Source organism: Mesoplodon bidens (assembly GCF_964165515.1).
Source record: "Mesoplodon bidens genome assembly, chromosome: 16".
Lineage (NCBI taxonomy): Eukaryota > Metazoa > Chordata > Mammalia > Artiodactyla > Ziphiidae > Mesoplodon > Mesoplodon bidens.
Genome location: NC_138173.1, coordinates 43269928 through 43289247, shown reverse-complemented (window position 1 = coordinate 43289247; position 19320 = coordinate 43269928). Strand labels below are relative to the sequence as shown.

The 19320-nt window shown below is 38.6% G+C and overlaps 1 protein-coding gene across 1 annotated transcript in view; it reads left to right on the top strand.

Moving 5' to 3' along the window:
* Positions 1 to 19320, top strand: part of RGS22 (regulator of G protein signaling 22) — a 160496-nt gene that overhangs the window by 38681 nt on the left and 102495 nt on the right. Inside the window, exons 5-9 of the mRNA XM_081258376.1 lie at positions 4298 to 4383; positions 5018 to 5186; positions 8360 to 8489; positions 10293 to 10893; positions 12267 to 12428. Coding sequence (XP_081114502.1) covers positions 4298 to 4383; positions 5018 to 5186; positions 8360 to 8489; positions 10293 to 10893; positions 12267 to 12428 — 1148 coding nt within the window. The remainder of the gene's footprint in view (positions 1 to 4297; positions 4384 to 5017; positions 5187 to 8359; positions 8490 to 10292; positions 10894 to 12266; positions 12429 to 19320) is intronic.

The following is a 19320-nucleotide window of genomic DNA, read 5'->3' as shown; positions in this document are numbered from 1 at the left end:
TCTCTACATGTTTGTGTTTTTTACAGTTTTATTTCCTGTAATTGATTTCTAATCCCATAATGTTCAGTTTCCATTTGCATGGAATACCTTTTTCCATCCCCTCACTTTCAGTCTGTTTGTGTCCCTAGATCTGAAATGGGTTTCTTGTAGACAGCATATATATGGGTCTTGTTTTTAGCCAGTCTGTATCTTTTGTTTGGAACATTTAATCCTTTTACATTTAAGGTAATTATTGATATGTATGTTCCGAATGACATTTTCTTAATTGTTTTGGATTTGTTTTTGTAGGTCTTTTTTCTTCCCTTCCTCTTTTGTTCTCTTCTCTTGTGATTTGATGACTATCTTTGGTATTGTGTTTGGGTTGCCTTTTCTTTTTTGTTTGTGTATCTATTGCAGTTTTGGGGTTTGCTGTTCCCATGAGGTTTTGATACAGCAGTCTATTTAGGTACAAGGTTGTTTTAAGTTGCTGGTCTCTTTCCCACCTAGAGAAGTTCCTTTAGCATTTGTTGTAAAGCTTGTTTGGTAGTGCTGAATTCTCTTAGCTTTTGCTTGTCTGTAAAGCTTTTGTTTTTTCTGTTGAATCTGAAAGAGAACCTTGCTGGGTAGAGTATTCTTTGTTGTAGGTTTTTCCCTTCCATCGCTTGAAATATATTGTGCCATTCCCTTCTGGCCTGCAGAGTTTCTGGCTTAAAAATCAGCTGATAACCTCATGGAGATTCCCTTGTATGTTATTTGTTACTTTTTCCTTGTTGCTCTTAATATTTTTTCTTTGTCTTTAATTTTTGTCAGTTTCATTAGTATGTGTCTCGGCATTTTCTTCCTTGGGTTTATCCTGTATGGGACTCTCTGCACTTTCTGGACTTGAGTGTTTCCTTTCTCATGTTAGGGAAATTTTTGGCTATAATATCTTCAAAAATTTCCTCAGGTCCTTTTTCTTTCTCTTCTCCTTCTGGGACCCTATAAAATGAATGTTGGTGCGTTTAATGTTGTCCCAGAGGTCTCTGAGACTGTCCTCATTTCTTTTCATTCTTTTTTCTTTATTCTGTTTTGTGGCAGTGATTTCCACCACTCTGTGTTCCAGCTCACTTATTCGTTCCTTTGCCTCAGTTACTCTGCTACTGATCCCTTGTAGTGTGCTTTGTCATTTTAGTTATTGTATTGTTCATCTGTTTGTTCTTTATATCTTCTAGCTCCTTGTTAAACTTTTCTTGTGTCTTCTTGATCTGTGCTTCCATTCTTTTTCTGAGATCTTGGATCATCTTTACTATCATTACTGTGAATTCTTTTTCAGGTAGATTGCCTATCTCCTCTTCATTTAGTTGTTCTTATGTGGCTTTATCTTGTTCCTTTTTGGGCAACATATTTATCTGTCATCTAATTTTGTTGAACTTTCTGTGTTTGTGGTCTCCTTTCCACAGGCTGCAGGACCATAGTTCTTATTGCTTCTGGTGTCTGCCCCCTGGTGGGTGAGGTTGGTCCAGAGGCTTATGCAGGCTTCCTGGTGGGAGGGACTGGTGCTTGCCCTCTGGTGAGTGGAGCTGGGCCTTGTCCATCCGATGGGCAGGGTTGTGACAAGGGGTGTGTTTTGAGGTAGCTATGAGCTCAGTATGACTTTAGGCAGCCTGTGTGCTGATGGGTGGGGCTGTGCTCCTGTCCTGCTGGTTGTTTGGTCTGAAGCATTCCAGCTCTGCAGCCTGTAGGCTGTTGGGTGTGGCCAGGTCTTAGTGCAAAGTGGGGACCTACAGGAGAGCTCACACTGATCAGTATTCTCTGGTGCCCACAAAGCCCCACCTCCACCACCAGTGTCCCTGCCCCGACACTGAGCTACAGCCAACCCCCACCTCCCCAGGAAACCCTCTCAGACTCTAGTTAGGTGTAGCTGTGATTCCTATGGAGGTATTGCTCTGTGCTCTGTCCCAGCACACACGAGGTCTTGTGTGCACCCTCCAAGGGTAGAGTGTCTGTTTCTTCCAGCCCTTCCAGTGGAACTCCTGCACTCAGGGGTTCTTCCTCCTAATGCCCGACCCTGAGACTGTCTTGAAGGGCTATTTTTATGTGGGAATGTCCCTGTGTAGTCTCTGTTTTTAATATTTTTTGGTGCAAGGGCTGTTTTTAGTATGGATGTCTGCTACCTGTTTCCTCGGTGTATGCTGGCCGTTATCCCCTTGATAGGAGGTGTGACTGATGTTGTGGTGACCTAAGCCTGCACTGGATATTGAGCGGAGCCTCCTCTTTGCTCTGTGGTTGTTAACTCCCTGTCAGGGGCAGGGTCTGCTCCCTAGTTGTTGTAGTAGAGGCCCTCAGATCTTTTTCTGAGCTGTGTTTCTAATCTGCGGTATGCAGTAGGTGAGATTGGAGCACTCCCACTGGGAGAGAAGCCACTGAATTTTCCTCCTCTGGAGCTGTTCACCTGTGAGTGAACTCTGTTGTGTCACTTTTCACTCATTGTGTTGGCTCACAAATTGCACTGTTGTTCGAACTGCTCTCAGCACCCCCTTAACTGTGGGTATGCCGGCAATTGGCCCTGGCGTCTCTCAGGCGTTGTTTTCACCAGGCCACCAGTGCAGATCCACCGAAGTCATATCCCAGGACTGCAGTAGTTGTGTACCTGGACCCACTGTGGTAGCTGTGGAGGCAGCTCAGATTCTGGCCTGGTCCAATCCCCGTGTGTACGTGCCCACAAAGCCCACAGCTGCTAAAGCTAGACCCATCTCAGCTACGGGAGCACTCATCCATTTGGACGTTCCTCAGTTGCTGAGTTTACAATGCCGACAGCGGGGGTGTAAATCCGTGGTCCCTGCAGCCTGAAGGAGAGATTTCATCTCTTCTTCCTTAGTTGCACTGCCCCTGGGGCTCAGCTGTGGTTTCAGCCCCACCTCTGTATGTGTTCCTCCCACTGGCATCTGCTCTTCAGGCTGTCCCAGAGCACATGCACCCACCCAGGTGGGCGGGGGTGGAGGCGGTGACAGGTGGGGCATGCAAGCCTGCTCAGGCAGGTGACCATCCTAGTGCCCCCGGAGGCAGGGGCCAGTGCACGGGGAAGGGGGCTGCAATGGTGGCCTCACCCCTTGCGTGCCACTCAACAATGGCACTCCGCTTCTGTGGTGGCCTGGGCTTCTTCCATGAACATTCCCAATTGTGGAGCTCTTTACTCCCGTCCCTTCAGGCTGTCCCTTCACAGCCAGCAGCTGTCCCCTCCCTGAGTCCACTCTCCAGACCCCATGTCCAGCATGCAACCTCGCTCTGCAGCAGCAGACACAGGACTCGGTCTGGGGAGCTCAGGGCTGCGGCACGGACCATCTGGACCATCCGTGTAGGTCTTACTCTGTCCTGTCTGCCACATACTGGTTGCTGCCCTCGCCTCTGAGCCCCTGAAGCTCCCTCTCTGTCCCAGCTGGTCTCCCCACCGGTGAGGGGGCTTCCCTGAGTGTGGGAACCTCTCTTCTCCTTGAGCTCCCGTGCAGGGGTGCAGGTCCTGTCCTGTTTCCTCTTCTTTTTTTCTTTCTTAAGTCCTACCCAGTTGCGTGGGAATTTTTCTTGCCCTTTTAGGTGTCCAAGGTCCTCTGCTAGTGTTCAGCAGGTGCTCTGTGAGAATTGTTCTATTTGTAGATGTATCCTTGATGTACTTGTGGGGAGAGGCGAACTCCACATCCTCCTATTCCTCCATCTTGACTCTGTCCTCCCGCACCCCCAGTCATGTTCTGTGGGAAACCTTTGCTGGTTTTCATGCCCATGTGGCCTCCCACAGAATCCTGAACTTCTGGTGCTTACAGCACTCTGTTATTATTGCTTATTGAATTATCTTCAAACTCCTTAAAGGAAGGGCCTTCTCTTTCTTGTTAACCTTGGTATCCTCAATGATAATGCCTGGTGATGTTAAATATTTAACACAATTTCCTAAAATTGGAAGGACAAAGGCTTGCAGTCACTCTAGCAGTCTTACCAAGTTTTCTGGTTAGTTCTTTTTCTGTTTGTGATTATTTTTCACCCATTTTATGACTGTGAAAATGCTGAGACTGAATTTTTTGTCACTCTTTCTCTTTCAGTAAGTTACTTAAGTTTTCTGGATTCAGCTTGTTAATCTGTAAAACATAGATAATAGTTGATATAGGGTTGTTGAGAGAATTGAAGAAGTACTTGTGACTCAGGGTTCTTACTCTCTCCCGTCCAAATAGAAGGTACAGGCAGGGCTCCCTGTAAGAGCTAGAGGTAATATTGCTCTAGTGATTAGGCCATCATTGTCCTGAATGGTGAATTTCTTTGACACACTTTTTCTTTTTCACTTGTCCTCTAATAGTGTCTCAGTCGTGAACAAGGTATTCACTGGGTCAAAAAAGAAAGACTTCCAGCATTTCTGGAAAGTGATTGCTACTTTGAATACAGGTATTGTAATCCCATCAATATACATATTTTTAAATGATTTTTTTCACCAAAAATAATTTTTCTGTACTTTTTAATAAAATTGTATACCTTTAAACTCATTTGAGTTTATATTCCACTTGCTATATAGTATAAGATAGAGCATTGGTAAAAATCACTTAACTTTTGCAAAGAGATTTTGTAGAAACAGTACCTAATAAATGTATTTCAATTCTGCTTCTTTGATCATTATATTTAAAATTTTTTTCTACTTCTGTAAAGGTATTTATGTTCAGGGTGTTAAAAAATGAATATGAGTGTCATAAAAAAGACAGAATGTTGTAGTGCAGGGCCATGTTTTTCTTTTATGCTCCCTGACTTCTAAAGTTTAAGTACCTAAACATTCTGAAGTTTTACTAAAATTTGACTTTTGCTTAGAACAAATGTTTTTTTAAATAAATAAAATAAATTGCAACAGAATAATTATTAATTAGTAATTCTATGAATAAGCCATTAATTTTAGCAGATCCTGAGAGAAACATCCTGCAGAGTTAGGACAGGAGATTGATTTGAATACATAAAACAAAATTTTAGTTTTTTTCCTGAATTCTACCATATTTGAAACTTATTTCTAGTTTGTATGATTTCTGAAATGCAGGTTAGCCAAATTGGTTTCACAAGTAAGATGGAGTGAATCAGGCATGAATATCACATTAGGTGCAGATTTTTCTCCCTGGGTCCTGAAAAAACCAACCAGTCCACCACCTCCTCCTGTTGAAGAAGATGATGTTATAATTATGAAAAAGTTCTACATTTCTCTTGGCGAGGTAAAAGTGTGAGTGTTTCTTTGTGTCTTGGCACTTCAGTGAAACTTCTCATTTTAGGGATATGAAATCCATTTGTACCACTTGAATAGGAAAATGATTTCAAATACTTCTAAAGTAGATTTAGCAAATATTCTTTTGGATTTATGCTGACTTATTTGCCCTACACTCTTCCACCTGAAATGTAATTAGAATTATTATCCTCATGTGTACAAAGGAAAAATGCAAAATTGAAGAACATCCCCAATGTCACCTGGGAAGCAAGGGTTTCATTGTTCATTCCAAATTCTTTATTATTTGGAATCTGTAATTTTTGTACAAAACAACAATAAATTGGGCCTTCTCTTCCCTATTGTCAAGATTATTCTTCAGTAATAAAATGCATGATTGTTTAGCTGTTATCAGATAAATTTGCCTTTCACACTTGGAGAATGTTGGGTGGTATGGGTATGTTTGAAGAGATCTAACCTAGAATCAGATGTCCTTTTGGGGAATCACAGTTTAGTGAAAACTGTTGTTTGATCTTTGCCTCTGCCAGGGTGGAAAAATTTTCCTTCTTTGGCTGGTCTATTAAAAAAAAAATGACATAAGACAGGGTAACAGGAAAAAACAAATGTAATTTAGTATGTACGGGAGCCCTATAAGAATATAAGACCCAAGAGCAAGTTGGGCAGTTGAGGCATATATGCCATCCTGAGCTAAGGAATGGGGTAGGGGCCTGGGGCTTCAAAGTGGAGGAGGGTAATTCACAGGACTCTAAGAAGACCAGATGTTTGGTAATTAGATGTTTACCTGCCATATAGATAGGTCGGTCATTCAGATAAAAGTTATCTCTGGTGCTGGCTGTCTCTGAGCCAGGCCCCCTATGTAAATTCTTTTAGGTAGTTAAAGGAGAGGTAAGTGTTTTTCTTGAGTCTGCTGGGTCGTGATCTCCTTCAGCTCACAATAATCCATAATGCCATGGCATATTTTGGGGTCACGTATTCTGCTTCCCTTTAGCTTCTAATTATCAGATCGTCTCTCTGGGAAGACATTTCTAATACACAGTTCTTTACAAAACCAGGAATTGCAAATATGTTACCCATGTGTTGCTATTTTCCTAGTTTGCATTTATGACAGAGATTGCTAATCAATTATGGCAATTTTCCTGCTGAGCTAGGACTTGGCTCCAAATTCTTTTTCAACACAGCATTCTAGGCAGGCACTTCCAAGTGATCAAAGATGTCATACAAGAGGAAAACTATTTGCCATCTCTGTTGGAATGAATATCCATATCCTATCTTGTTTGAACATTTTTTTCATGTGTAAGCTCCTATTTAATTTTGTAGTTTGACAGTTCTATCAGCAATATTTGGCAAAAATGTTAGAAAATTATGCCAGTCCCATTATTTCCTCTGAATAATGCTCAGGGATGTACTGAAGACACATTTTTCTTTTCTCTTATATTTATTTTTAGGTATTTATTTTTTATCTTAACCCATATGTTATAATAATGTTAGGGATGTCAAAAAATACACTGATAGTAGGGGTCAATAAACATACAATGGAAAGAATCAATCTAGGGGAATAAATTCTGATTCCTTACAGGTAAATTTAATCAAATATAAGAGAATAAAAATCCAAGCTAGTTTACTTTTACTATTTTCTGTGATGGAAAAAGCTCATTTCTGTCGACTTGAGCAATACTTGAACTGTATATTTTTTTAATAGCCTTTAAACTTTGAGGATTCAGTTTTCTCTGGGCCCTTAAATCACTAAACCATGACTATAGATAGGGGTTAATCCATATGATAATTGGTAATACTTCTTTGAGTCTTCAGTTATACCATCTAAACACAAACAATTGACCCATCTTTTAAGAGTACAAAGTAGAATAGTTAACTGCTTTATGTCTGGCTAACTACTTCTTTCTCCCCTATCTTCTACTCTCTCATCTTTTCTGTGCAGTTGAAATAGCAAGGACTCTTGCATATTGGTCTCTCTCTATTCCTTGAAAGTTCCTTAATTATTTTGGTCTTCTCTCAGTGCTTAGGATACTACTTGTAATAGAGTAGTCGTTCAATAAATATGTTGAATGAACATGTAATTAGTAATAAATGACTTGGTTTTAGAGGAAGGAAAAGAGGAAACAAAAGGCAATTAGATTCAAAGCTTTTATCTACCAAGGAAACCTTACTTCTAAGAGGGGCAGTGAGTACACCAATGGCACCTGATATTTCTTTCTCTTGCTTTTAGTCTTATCATGTGGCCTGACTTACCCTGCTAATTCTGCATAATAGTTGGAACAATTCTATTCCATTTGAGCTTTGCCTCCTCTGTGAGTGTTCCTTAGGCTAAGGGCCAACCAGGTTGGAGAAAGGAGAAATGAGAGTAATGCTGGACACTCCCTTTTCTGCTTCTGTTGAACAAGCTGGATTATCCTAGAAGAGTAGGTTAGGACATGACTAAAAGCAGGAAGAAGAATCTTCCCAGGAAATCTGAGATGGGGTTTCTTAGGACTGGGGTTCTAGAAGCTGTGTGTCAGGTTGAGATTTGGGTCAGCTGGCTCAGGAGTACACAAAAGAAAGGAAACATTGAAGGCTCCATCCAGGGGCAGGCGAGTCAGGAATCAGCCTTCAGGAAGCATCCAATCCAAGCGAAGTTGTGAAAACTGAATCTAAGGTAAAGGGGAAGTTGAGCATGGAGAGGTTTCCAGTGCTACTGAGAGTTATGTTTTTGTCCTACTAGGGAGGAGTTGTTAAAAACACTGAGCCAGGCCAGACAGAATTGGGGGCATGAAATAACTGGGAAAGTTGTGAATGGGAGTAGCTGGCAAAAGATGCATCCAAAGACTGATGAGCCGTGGTGACTGCCAAGTTAAAGTTAGATGGTATGAGTTTGTAGTGAATCCAGGAAGTAGGATTGCATGCTTCTGGTGGAAGAGTGAAGAATTTGATGGGTAGTGAGCTCATTTCTTTCCTTTGATCATCTAATATGAAAATAATCTGAATTGAAATTTCCTTACCATTATTCTCAGCTAATGAGTTTTTCTGTGTACAACATTCTTTTCTTTCACGGCATAATTTTTCCTTTACATATTGCACTATGCAAATGAATATTATCATAATTACTTGTCCAGATTCATGACTGGAATACTGCTAATCTTATGTTAAACAAATGTGCTCCTTTCTTCCTAGGCCTCCTATACTCAAACAAAAGATTGGTTTGCATTAGCAAAACAAAGTCAGCAAACAGTATCAACCTTTTCATTACCTTCTTGTGTATTCCACAACAAAATTGGATCACCAGTTATTTCATCTGTTTCTGGTAAGCAGAAAAGGACAAGAATGACCTCAGAACTCCTTTTTACATCTTTTGTTGTTATTCTAAACTTACAGTACAACACTTACTGGGTGGGAGAAAAAATTATCTCCCCTGCAACACCACTTTCTACTGTTTTTCAAGAGACAACCTGATATAGTAAAAAGAGGATGGGTTTAGAACCCAACTCTGATACTTATTAGTTTGTGACTTCTGCAAATTATTCCACTTCTGGGAGCTTTGCTTTTGTCATCTGTAAGATTAAACTAATGATGCATACATACTGAATGTATAGAAAATGCTTAGTGCTTCGTACCTAATGTACAGTCGATAAATATTTGTCTTGTCGTTATTTCCTGTCACAGTTTACAAATTCTTATTATTAAGCCTTTGAAATGAAGTGGGTGCAACCTTTCTCTTCTCCCCAAAGTAAATAGTGATTTATGGAACTTGAGTTTTCCTTCTGTTTTGAAGTTCAGACTGTTTCTCACCTTGAAAAGCAGATAATTTCTACTGTGGGGAACTTTTGTGGGTGATACAAACTTTTTATAAATAAAGGTAACCTTCCAGAGATGGGAGTAATTAAATATGATATTGCTAGAGGGAAAAAATATCTTGCAATGTGATTCAGGGGGGGAACTCAGCAATTCACTAACAATTCTTACATAATTCCTTTGAAAAGTATAAGCAACCTCTGGAGGTGATAAGTCTGGATTCTCTAGGATTGAACCCAAATCTAGGTAAAGGGGAAAATCATCTTCCTAACTGGAAATTGCTGAATTTATAGATTTCTTACTATTTTCCCCAAATAGTAAAATAGAAAATTGGAGAGTGACGTTAGTAAGCAAGAAGAGAAAGGATAGCAGGAAGGCAGTGAGCAGAAGTGCCAGGCTTGCACTTTACCTCCAAGTCTGTGGGGTTGAGTGTATACCCAGTATCCTTTCACAGGTTTACAAAAGTCTAATCTCAATTTTGGGGAAGTTTAGTATATTTATTTTCAATTAAAATTGTAATGAAACATTTCCAGTTCATTGAGACTTGAAATCTATTACTGAGAAAACTGAGAGTGGGACACATGGATCAGGGTTTTCCTGATCCACGGCTTCGCAAGGGGTAGATTTGCCATGTGAAATAAAGCACTGATATCAGATATTTCACTGATTTCTGAAAGACAGAAGAATAGGGGCTAGACTATATCTTTAGAAAAAGTGTAAAAGCAATCCATTTGTACTTGTAAGTCTTCACAAGGGCCTTATGCAATTTTGTAATTTTAATGATAGGTTGTAAGTATAGTAGTAATTGAATCTTTCTGATAAAATAGTGAATTTTTTTACTTGTTAGTATGACTCCAGTTCTGGTCTGTTCATCTATCATCTCATCACCTATGGCAGCTAATTTTATTTTACCATACAACATGAAATATTAAAGTACATACAGTTGTTTGATGTACACATTCTAATTCTTTAATAGATTTGGCCTTTGTATGTTGACATTTTCAGCCTGGAATATTACATTTTAAAAGTGTATAATGTCTTTTTGAAGATACTCTTTATTAAGGATATCAAATATTTAATTCATCTGCCACCAATATCCCCTTTCATGTCCAGGGAAGACATGGCTAATCCCTGTTGGCAGTTTTTTTCTCTACTGATCCCAGATGTAGCCTTAGACTCTTCATGATACTGGTACCTGCAGTCACTACCGATGATAAACCCATTTGCCATCCTAGCTCTATAACATCTAGTTAATAATTAAAAGAAAACTTTTACATTTATATCTGATCTAATAGCCTTTTATGATTTAATACAGAGGGTTTTATCTTTGATGATGGAGTTCACCCCAGGACGAAAAAGAGCCCATCTACAACCACTAGGTTAATTTCCGAATTTGAAGAAGATGGGTCTGTATCTCTGCAAGACACTCCTTCTCAAGCTCTTCTGAGGACATACCTTGAAAAGCAACAGGATGTTGATGAAAGCCTGACATTGCATTTATCAACATGTGAAGAATTTTTAAGATCTTATATAAACTTTATTTTGAGAGTGGCAATTCATCAAATTCTCGGAGCACCACTTAGAGAAAGCCCAGATTATATAAATTTCAGAAATGTAACAGAAGTGGTATTTGATGAGTGTTTGGGGACTACCTCTGGCAAGAATGTTTTGCTGAGTGAAACACTAAAGGAAAAGTCAGAAGACATGTTAGCACAAGCAGTTTCAAAAACTGAGAGCGTTGGACTAGAAAGCAGGGCTAATTGGTGTATTTCTCACAAAACTTATGACATTGGCAATAGAAGGGAGTTCGAAAGATTTAAGAAATTTATAAAAGGTACATTAGGGGAGAGATATTGGTGGCTGTGGATGGATATTGAGAGGTTAAAAGTTCTTAAGGATCCTGGAAGACATCAAAGGTATTTCTACTTTTGTATTTTTCAATAGTTTTAAAACCAAATTATAGAATATTAGTTTGGGTCATCTAAGCACCGGCAGAAAGCCTGAAATAAATATTTAAATGTAATTTATACTTTTAGAGGAATGAATAATAATAATATTTATTTTATTATAATAATATTGATTTACGTAAAAGATACCTTATGCCAGTGTAAGGGGCTGGCTGTTCCGAACAGCCTGCTCAGTTAACAAATTCTATGGTCTTTAGTCAGATGCCACTTAGACATTCATATCTGAATGTGATAGCTGCTAGATATGATGCTGGATATCCTCTAGAGAGCCTCTTAAAAGTCTGATGGGGCACAGGTCTTTGGCTGCTCCATATGTTTTAGGTCACTATAAGTCTTAAGAACCTTAAGAGGACCCTGCTTTAGGAAAGTCCTTATCTTGTGTTTGCCTGATCTGCTCTGAACTCTGAAGCAGGTCAACTAAAGTAGACTGCAGTTCCCATTAAAGGTTTGACTGAGTAAGTACTAGTGACTGGATTATTCCAGTTATCTCAGTGGCATTCAGGTCATAATGATCCTAACGTCATTGTTGTACACAGTTATAAGAGCAGGGATTACCAAATGGTCGATTACGAAGCATGACCTGATTGATCCCAGGGTAGAAGGCCACTACCACTTGCCAAGACATGTTAGGGAAGGGATATGCAAGCAACCTACATAGATTCTTCAGAATTAATACTGCATTAGTTCCTATTGTTGCTGTAATAAATTACCACAAACTAAGTGGCTTAAATCAACATGAATTAATTCTCTTACAGTTAAAAGGTTAGAAATCTAAAATGGGTATGCAGGGCTGCATTCCTTCTGAACACTCTAGGGGAAAATCCATTTCCTTGCCTTTTCCAGCTTCTGAGGCCACCTACTTTCCCGGGCTTATGCCCCCTTCCTCCATCTCCAAAGCCGGCAGCAGGACATCTTTTCTCCTCTCTGACTGCTGCTTCTATCCTCACTTCTTTTCTCTATGACTATTACCCTCCTGCCTCCATCTTAGAAGGACTGTTAAGATTACATTAGCACCAACTAGATAAGCCAGGATGATCTCCTCAAAACCCTAATCACATCTGCAGAGTCCCTTCTGTCATGTAAGGTAACATTCTTAGGTTCTGGAGATTAGGATATGGACATATTTGTACGGCCGTTGTTCAGCCTACCAAAAATACCCTTCCCATTCCCATATCTGTGAGAAATATTTTTATCTCCCTGTAACTCACTTTTGGTTTTAAGATAGTTCATTACTTGCCTGAAACATTTTGGAAGTGAAAATATTTGGCTAGTTGAATATCGTGTCAATGTGTGTGTATGTTTGTGTATGTGTTTTATTTCAGACATATTGAGAAGATGAAAAAATGCTATCTAGTGAGCAGTGGAGACTGCTACCTTTCTGCAGAAATCTTATCAAAATTTAAACTGCTAGATGGATCTCAGTGGAATGAAGAACACTTAAAAAATATTCAGACTGAGGTTGTAAAACCCTTACTTCTTTATTGGTAAGAAAAAATAATATGAATCAAAGTTATTTGCTTTCACTTTTCTTAAGCTAGTTACAAGTTATACTTTTTTGTCTTAAGGCTGTAACATTTATGGAAATTTTAAATGACAAGATTATTATATCTTTGGCCTTCCCTAAAGTACCTATCCTTTAGATAATTTTGGTATTTGAGGGACTTTAAATGTGTAATAAGACTAGACAGTACTTAAGCTCCGTTTGAACTTTGTGAGCATATCCTTCTACCCCTGACCTTCTTACGATCAGGACCTCATCAGATTGATGTGTGTGTGTGTGTGTGTGTGTGCGTGTGTGTACATGTAGCTTGAGTTAGATTTGTCTCAATAAACATTCCATGAGCACTTTCTATGGGCCAAGTGTTGTGCTAAGGATACAAGGGTAAAACACAGTCAAGTCTAGTGATCCTAGTCTAGTGGGAGGAACATACATATAAAATGAGTGTAATAAAAGAAAGTGTGGTGAATGTACACGATACAGAGAAGAGGTATTGATAGATAGTGGGACTCAAGGGACTCTAAAGAAGAGAAAGAGAATGGACCTAATGGAGAAAAATGTGTGCCTTCTGAGGATCAGTGAGCTGTCCAGTGTGGCTGTGATGGATCTGATCATGTTACTTCTCTGCTTTAAGTCTTTAACTAGTTACCCCAAAGCTTTCCGTGTAAGGTTCAAATTCCTTAAGTTAACAAGTAAGAGTATCATGGGCTTCCCTGGTGGCGCAGTGGATGAGAGTCCACCTGCCTATGCAGGGGACATGGGTTCATGCCCCGGTCTGGGAGGATCCCACATGCCGCGGAGCGGCTAGGCCCGTGAGCCATGGCCACTGAGCCTGCGCGTCCGGAGCCTGTGCTCTGCAACGGGAGAGGCCACAACAGTGAGAGGCCGGCGTACCTCAAAACAACAAAAACAACAACAACAAAAAGATTATCATGATTTTTTTTCAATGATATGTGTTTATTTAATTAGCTCAATCACATCCCCCCCTTTTTTTTTTAACATCTATATTGGAGTATAATTGCTTTACAATGGTATGTTAGTTTCTGCTTTATAACAAAGTGAATCAGTTACACATATACTTATATCCCCATATCTTTTCCCTCTTGCATCTCCCTCCCTCCCACCCTCCCTATCCCACCCCTCCAGGTGGTCACAAAGCCCCAAGCTGATCTCTCTGTGCTATGCGGCTGCTTCCCACTAGCTATCAGTTTCACATTTGGTAGTGTATATATGGCCATGCCACTCTCTCACTTTGTCCCACCTTACCCTTTCCCCTCCTCGTGTCCTCAAGTCCATTCTCTAGTAGATCTGCATCTTTATTCCTATCTTGCCCTTAGGTTCTTCATGACCCTTTTTTTTTTTTTTTAGATTCCATATATATGTGTTAGCATATGGTATTTGTTTTTCTCTTTCTGACTTACTTCACTCTGTATGACAGACTCTGGGTCCATCCACCTCACTACAAATAACTCAATTTCATTTCTTTTTATGGCTGAGTAATATTCCATTGTATATATGTGCCACATCTTCTTTATCCATTCATCTGTCGATGGACACTTAGGTTGCTTCCAAGTCCTGGCTGTTGTAAATAGAGCTGCAATGAACATTGTGATACATGACTCTCTTTGAAGGAATAAACCTACCTAAGGAGACAAAAGACCTGTATGCAGAAATTTATAAGACACTGATGAAAGAAATAAAGATGATACAAATAGATGGAGAGATATACCATGTTCTTGGATTGGAAAAATCAACATTGTGAAAATGACTCTACTACCCAAAGCAATCTACAGATTCAGTTCAATCCCTATCAAACTACCAATGGCATTTTTCACAGAACTGGAACAAAAAATTTCACAATTTGTATGGAAACACAAAAGACCCCAAATAGCTGTAGCAATCTTGAGAAAAAAATGGAGCTGGAGGAATCAGGCTCCCTGACTTCAGACTATACTACAAAGCTACAGTGACCAAGACAGTGTGGTACTGGCACAAAAACAGAAATATAGATCAATGGAACAGGATAGAAAGCCCAGAGATAAACCCACACACATCTGGTCACCTTATTTTTGAAAAAGGAGGCAAGAATATACAATGGAGAAAAGACAGCCTCTTCAGTAAGTGGTGCTGGGAAAACCGGACAGGTACATGTAAAAGAATGAAATTAGAACACTCCCTAACACCATACACAAAAATGAACTCAAAATGGATTGAAGACCTAAATGTAAGGCCAGACACTATAAAACTCTTAGAGGAAAACATAGGCAGAACACTCTGTGACATAAATCACAGCAAGATCCTTTTTGACCCACCTCCTAGAGAAATGGAAATAAAACCAAAAATAAACAAATGGGACCTAATGAAACTTCAAAGCTTTTGCACAGCAAAGGAAACCATAAACAAGATGAAAAGGCAACCCTCAGAATGGGAGAAAATATTTGCAAATGAAGCAACTGACAAAGAATTAGTCTCCAAAATTTATAAGCAGCTCATGCAGCTCAATATCAAAAAAACAAACAATCCAATCCAGAAATGGGCAGAAGACCTAAATAGACATTTCTCCAAAGAAGATATACAGATTGCCAACAAACACATGAAAGAATGCTCAAAATCATTAATCATTAGAGAAATGCAAAGCAAAACTACAATGAGATATCATCTCACACCGGTCAGAATGGCCATCATCAAAAAATCTACAAACAATAAATGCTGGAGAGGGTGTGGAGAAAAGGGAACACTCTTGCACTGTTGGTGGGAATGTAAATTGATAGAGCCACTATGGAGAACAGTATGAGGTTCCTTAAAACAGTAAAAATAGAACTACCATACGACCCAGCAATCCCACTACTGGGCATATACACTGAGATTATCATGATTTGTCCCTGCCTATGTCTCTGGCATTATCTCCCATCTAGGTATTCCAGATTACTTGTAAACTTTTTATTTTTCCATATATAGAGAGAATGTTGTTTTTCTCTTTCTCTATAAACTTCTATTCTTAAATATTTAAGAAATGCAGAAAGGTATAAGTTATACTATAATAGGCACCTGTATACACACCACCCAACTTAAAAAATCATTACTAATACAGTAGAAGCTTTCCTTTTTTAAATTTAACTTTTTGTTTTGAGATAATTGTAGATTCATATGCAGCTGTAAGAAATAATACAGAGATTCTGTATACCTTTCACCCAGTTTCTTTCAATGGTAACATCTTGCATAACTGCAGTGCAATATTGCAATGAGGAAATTGACATTGATATTACTCTCTAATCTTTTTTCATATTTTGCCAGCTTTACAAGCATTTATTTCTCTGTGTACAGTTAGTTCTATATAGTTTTATCACATGCATTTGCTGTTACAGTCAAGATACAGAGCAGTTACATTACCACATGCCTCCCTTTGTACTGCTCTCATAACCATACCTACCTCTTTCCTTCCCCCTTTCTCATAATTCCTGGAAACTACTAATCTATTATATAAATGAAATAATACAATATGTAATCTTTGGGGATTGGTTTTTTAATTTAGCATAATTCCTTTGATATCCATCCAAGTTGTTTTGTTCTTTTTCATTGCTGAGTAGTATTCTGTTGTATGGATGTTATACATTCATTCAGTCATTGAAGGACATTAGGGTTGTTTCCAGTCTTTTGATATTACTAATAAAGCTGCTATGAACATTGATGTACAGGTTTCTGCATGAACGTAAGTCTTCCTTTCTCTGGGATAAATGTCCTAGAGTGAGATTAGTGGGTCATATAGTCTGTTTTTAGTTTCAATAGAAACTGCCAAACTATTTTCCAGGGTTGATGTACCCTTTTACATTCCCAGCAGCAGTGTATGAATGATCCAGTTTTTCTGCATCCTTGCAATTGTTTGATGTTGTCACAGTTTTCTGTTTTAGCCAGTAAATACTTATTTACTTATTTTTATAAGTGTGTAGTGATATCTCATTGTAGTTTTACTTTGAAACTCTCCAGTTGTTAATGATGCTGAATGTCTTTTATATGCTTATTTTGCATTTGCATATACACTTCAGTGACATATCTGTGTGTTTTGTACATTTTCTGATTGTGTTCTATCTTATTATTGAGTTTTAGAGTTATTTTTATATTCTAGGTACTAGCCATTAATCAGATATATAGTTTGAAAATATTTTCTTCCAGCTTTTAGCTTGTCTTCTTAAAGACAAGCTTTCTGAAGTCTTCTTAAAATTGTCTTTCATACCTTCTGGATGGGTGAACATGTAGAGGTGCACCCACATCCCTTGCCTTATGCTTCTCTTCCATCTGGCTATTTCTGAGTTATATCCTTTTATAGTAAGCCAGTCATCTAGATTAAGCAAACAAGTAAAAATATTGTGGATAATGGCAACCAGAATTCTCATCAATGTGGAAGAGAGTTACAAATATAGAAGGGAACAGAGTGAATCCTATGGTGATGAACTGGAATTAGAGGTGCAAATGGAAAATGCAGCTTTCACAAACTCATGTTACCATACTAATTATGAAGACTAATTCACTGAAAAAAAAACAGGACAAATCAAACAACAGAAGACCATGCAGACAAGAAAGAAAACAACTTGCAAGAGAAAATCTGAAATTAAACATGTGTGGGATTTTCCCTGGGAGGGGGAGGGGAATATATTGGAGGACTCTCTAAATGAAGGGTTCCACATAATTTTTACTACAAATGTTTCATTAGAGTAGAGGCAGTTATCCTCTTGAGCCAAGTTTATTCAACTAATGCAAACTTCCCTATGTCAAATACACCTACTATTAAGAATAAATATAACCGTATCTGAAAAACCAAAAAAAGTGAGTCTTATAGAGCAAAATTTTTGAATTCTGATGAGGTCTTCCTTTTATGGATTATGCCTGTGGTGTCAAACCTCAGAACTCTTTGCCTAGTGCTATATTCTGAAGATTTTCTCCTATGTTTTTCCTAAAAACCTTATAATTTTATATTTTACATTTAAGTCTGTGGCCCATTTTGAATTATTTTTTACATATGGTGTGAGGTTTAGGGCAAGGTTCAGTTTTGGTTTGTTTTTTTTCTTGCTTATGGATATCCAGTTGCTCATCCTCATTTATTGAAAAGCCTGTTTTTCCTCTTTCCTTCTTTTCTATGTTTTTCATTAACATACAGTGAAAGCAAACTGTATAGATTCACATAACCACCATGACAATTGGTGTACAAACAATTCTATTATCTTAAGAAACTCTCACACCACCCTTTTGTCATTAGACTGTTCCTCCACTCCCAACCCCTGGCAGCCACTGATCTGTTCTTTGTCACTATAGTTTTGTCTTTTTAGAATGTCATATAGTTATACAGTATTAACTTCTGTTGGTCAGCATAATGCCACTGAAGCATAATGCATCCCAATTGTTACATGTACCGTAGTTCATACATTTTGTTATCTGGGCCTTCCAGTTGTTCTTTGTTGGTAAGTAGAAATGTGATTGAATTTGTGTGTACTCACTCAGTGTTGGAGAGGGCAAAAGCCCTTCCAGGTTCAATTGCTAATCTCAGACAGGCCTGCTGTGCTTTTCTGCCTCTTCTGGTGCTCTGCCATTCTCAGGTCCATCAGGCACTTCCTTCTTCTTCTTGCCTACACACCAATGTCTTGCAGGCCTTATGGCTGATCTTTTGTACCCACCCACTTGTATATTGGGGTTTGTGGGGATACTGTGTCACATTAACATTTTGTTCTAAATGTCATCCGTGAGTTTTTGGTTTTGCCATCTAGCTGTGCTGTCTGTTTTCATGAAGGGATTCTGAGAGGTAGAAAAACAGTATTGCTGACTTTGCCATTTTCCCAGAATTCTTTCTTAACCTTTTTCTTGATCTAGCTAAATCCTGTATATTCTTTAAAATTCAAACCTAAACACAAACAAACATTCATGTCACCATCATGTTGCTTGGGAAATAAAGCATTACCGAGACCCCTGAAGTTGCCTTCCTGATCACACCATCCTTACTCCCACTTGGGGGTAACCAGTATCTTGACTTCTGTGATTATCGCCTTGCTTTTCTTTGTAGTTTTACCAACCATGTATGCAAATAAATCCCTAAGCATGTATTTTTATCTGCCTGTTCTACAACTTTATAAAAATGGAATCATGTTGTATACCTTCTTTGCGTCTTCTATCAACAGTATATTTGTAAGATTTGACTGTAAGTGTATTTAAGAGTTTTATTAATTTTCACTGTTGTATATGGTATTCAAGTGCATGAATATACCATAATTTATTTATTGTTTTAAAAAATTTGTGTCATTTTCTCTTTTCACAATTGCAAACAATGCTGTACACATCCATTTTTCCAAAGTAGCTGTACCAATTTGCATTCCCACCAACCAGAATATGAGAGTATCCATTGCTACAAATCCATGGTAACACTTAATATTGTCAGATTCTTAAATTTTTGCCTATGTATTTGGTATGTCATTGGTGTTTTGTGCTTTTTCACTTGCATTTCCCTGATTATTGGTGAGGTTGATAACCTTTTCAATATCGAGTGGTTATTTGGATTTCAACCTTCATGAATTGCCTGTTTATCTTCCTTGCCCATTTTTCTATTGCGAGATACATAGATAGATGGATAGATAAATAGATATAGATAGATATACACACATTCGCGTACACACATGTATGTACATGTATATATATACGTGTTTACACACACATATATTGGATGCCGTTCCTTTGGTGATTTACGTGGCAAATACCTTCTCCTGCTCTCTAGAGCTTCAGATTAAGAGGTGTACAATCAATGTACATGAGAACCTGTATGATGGAAGTGTGAAAAAGAATACAATACCTGTTTAGGATTGACTCTGAAATGTAGTCCACAATATTTGATGAATTCA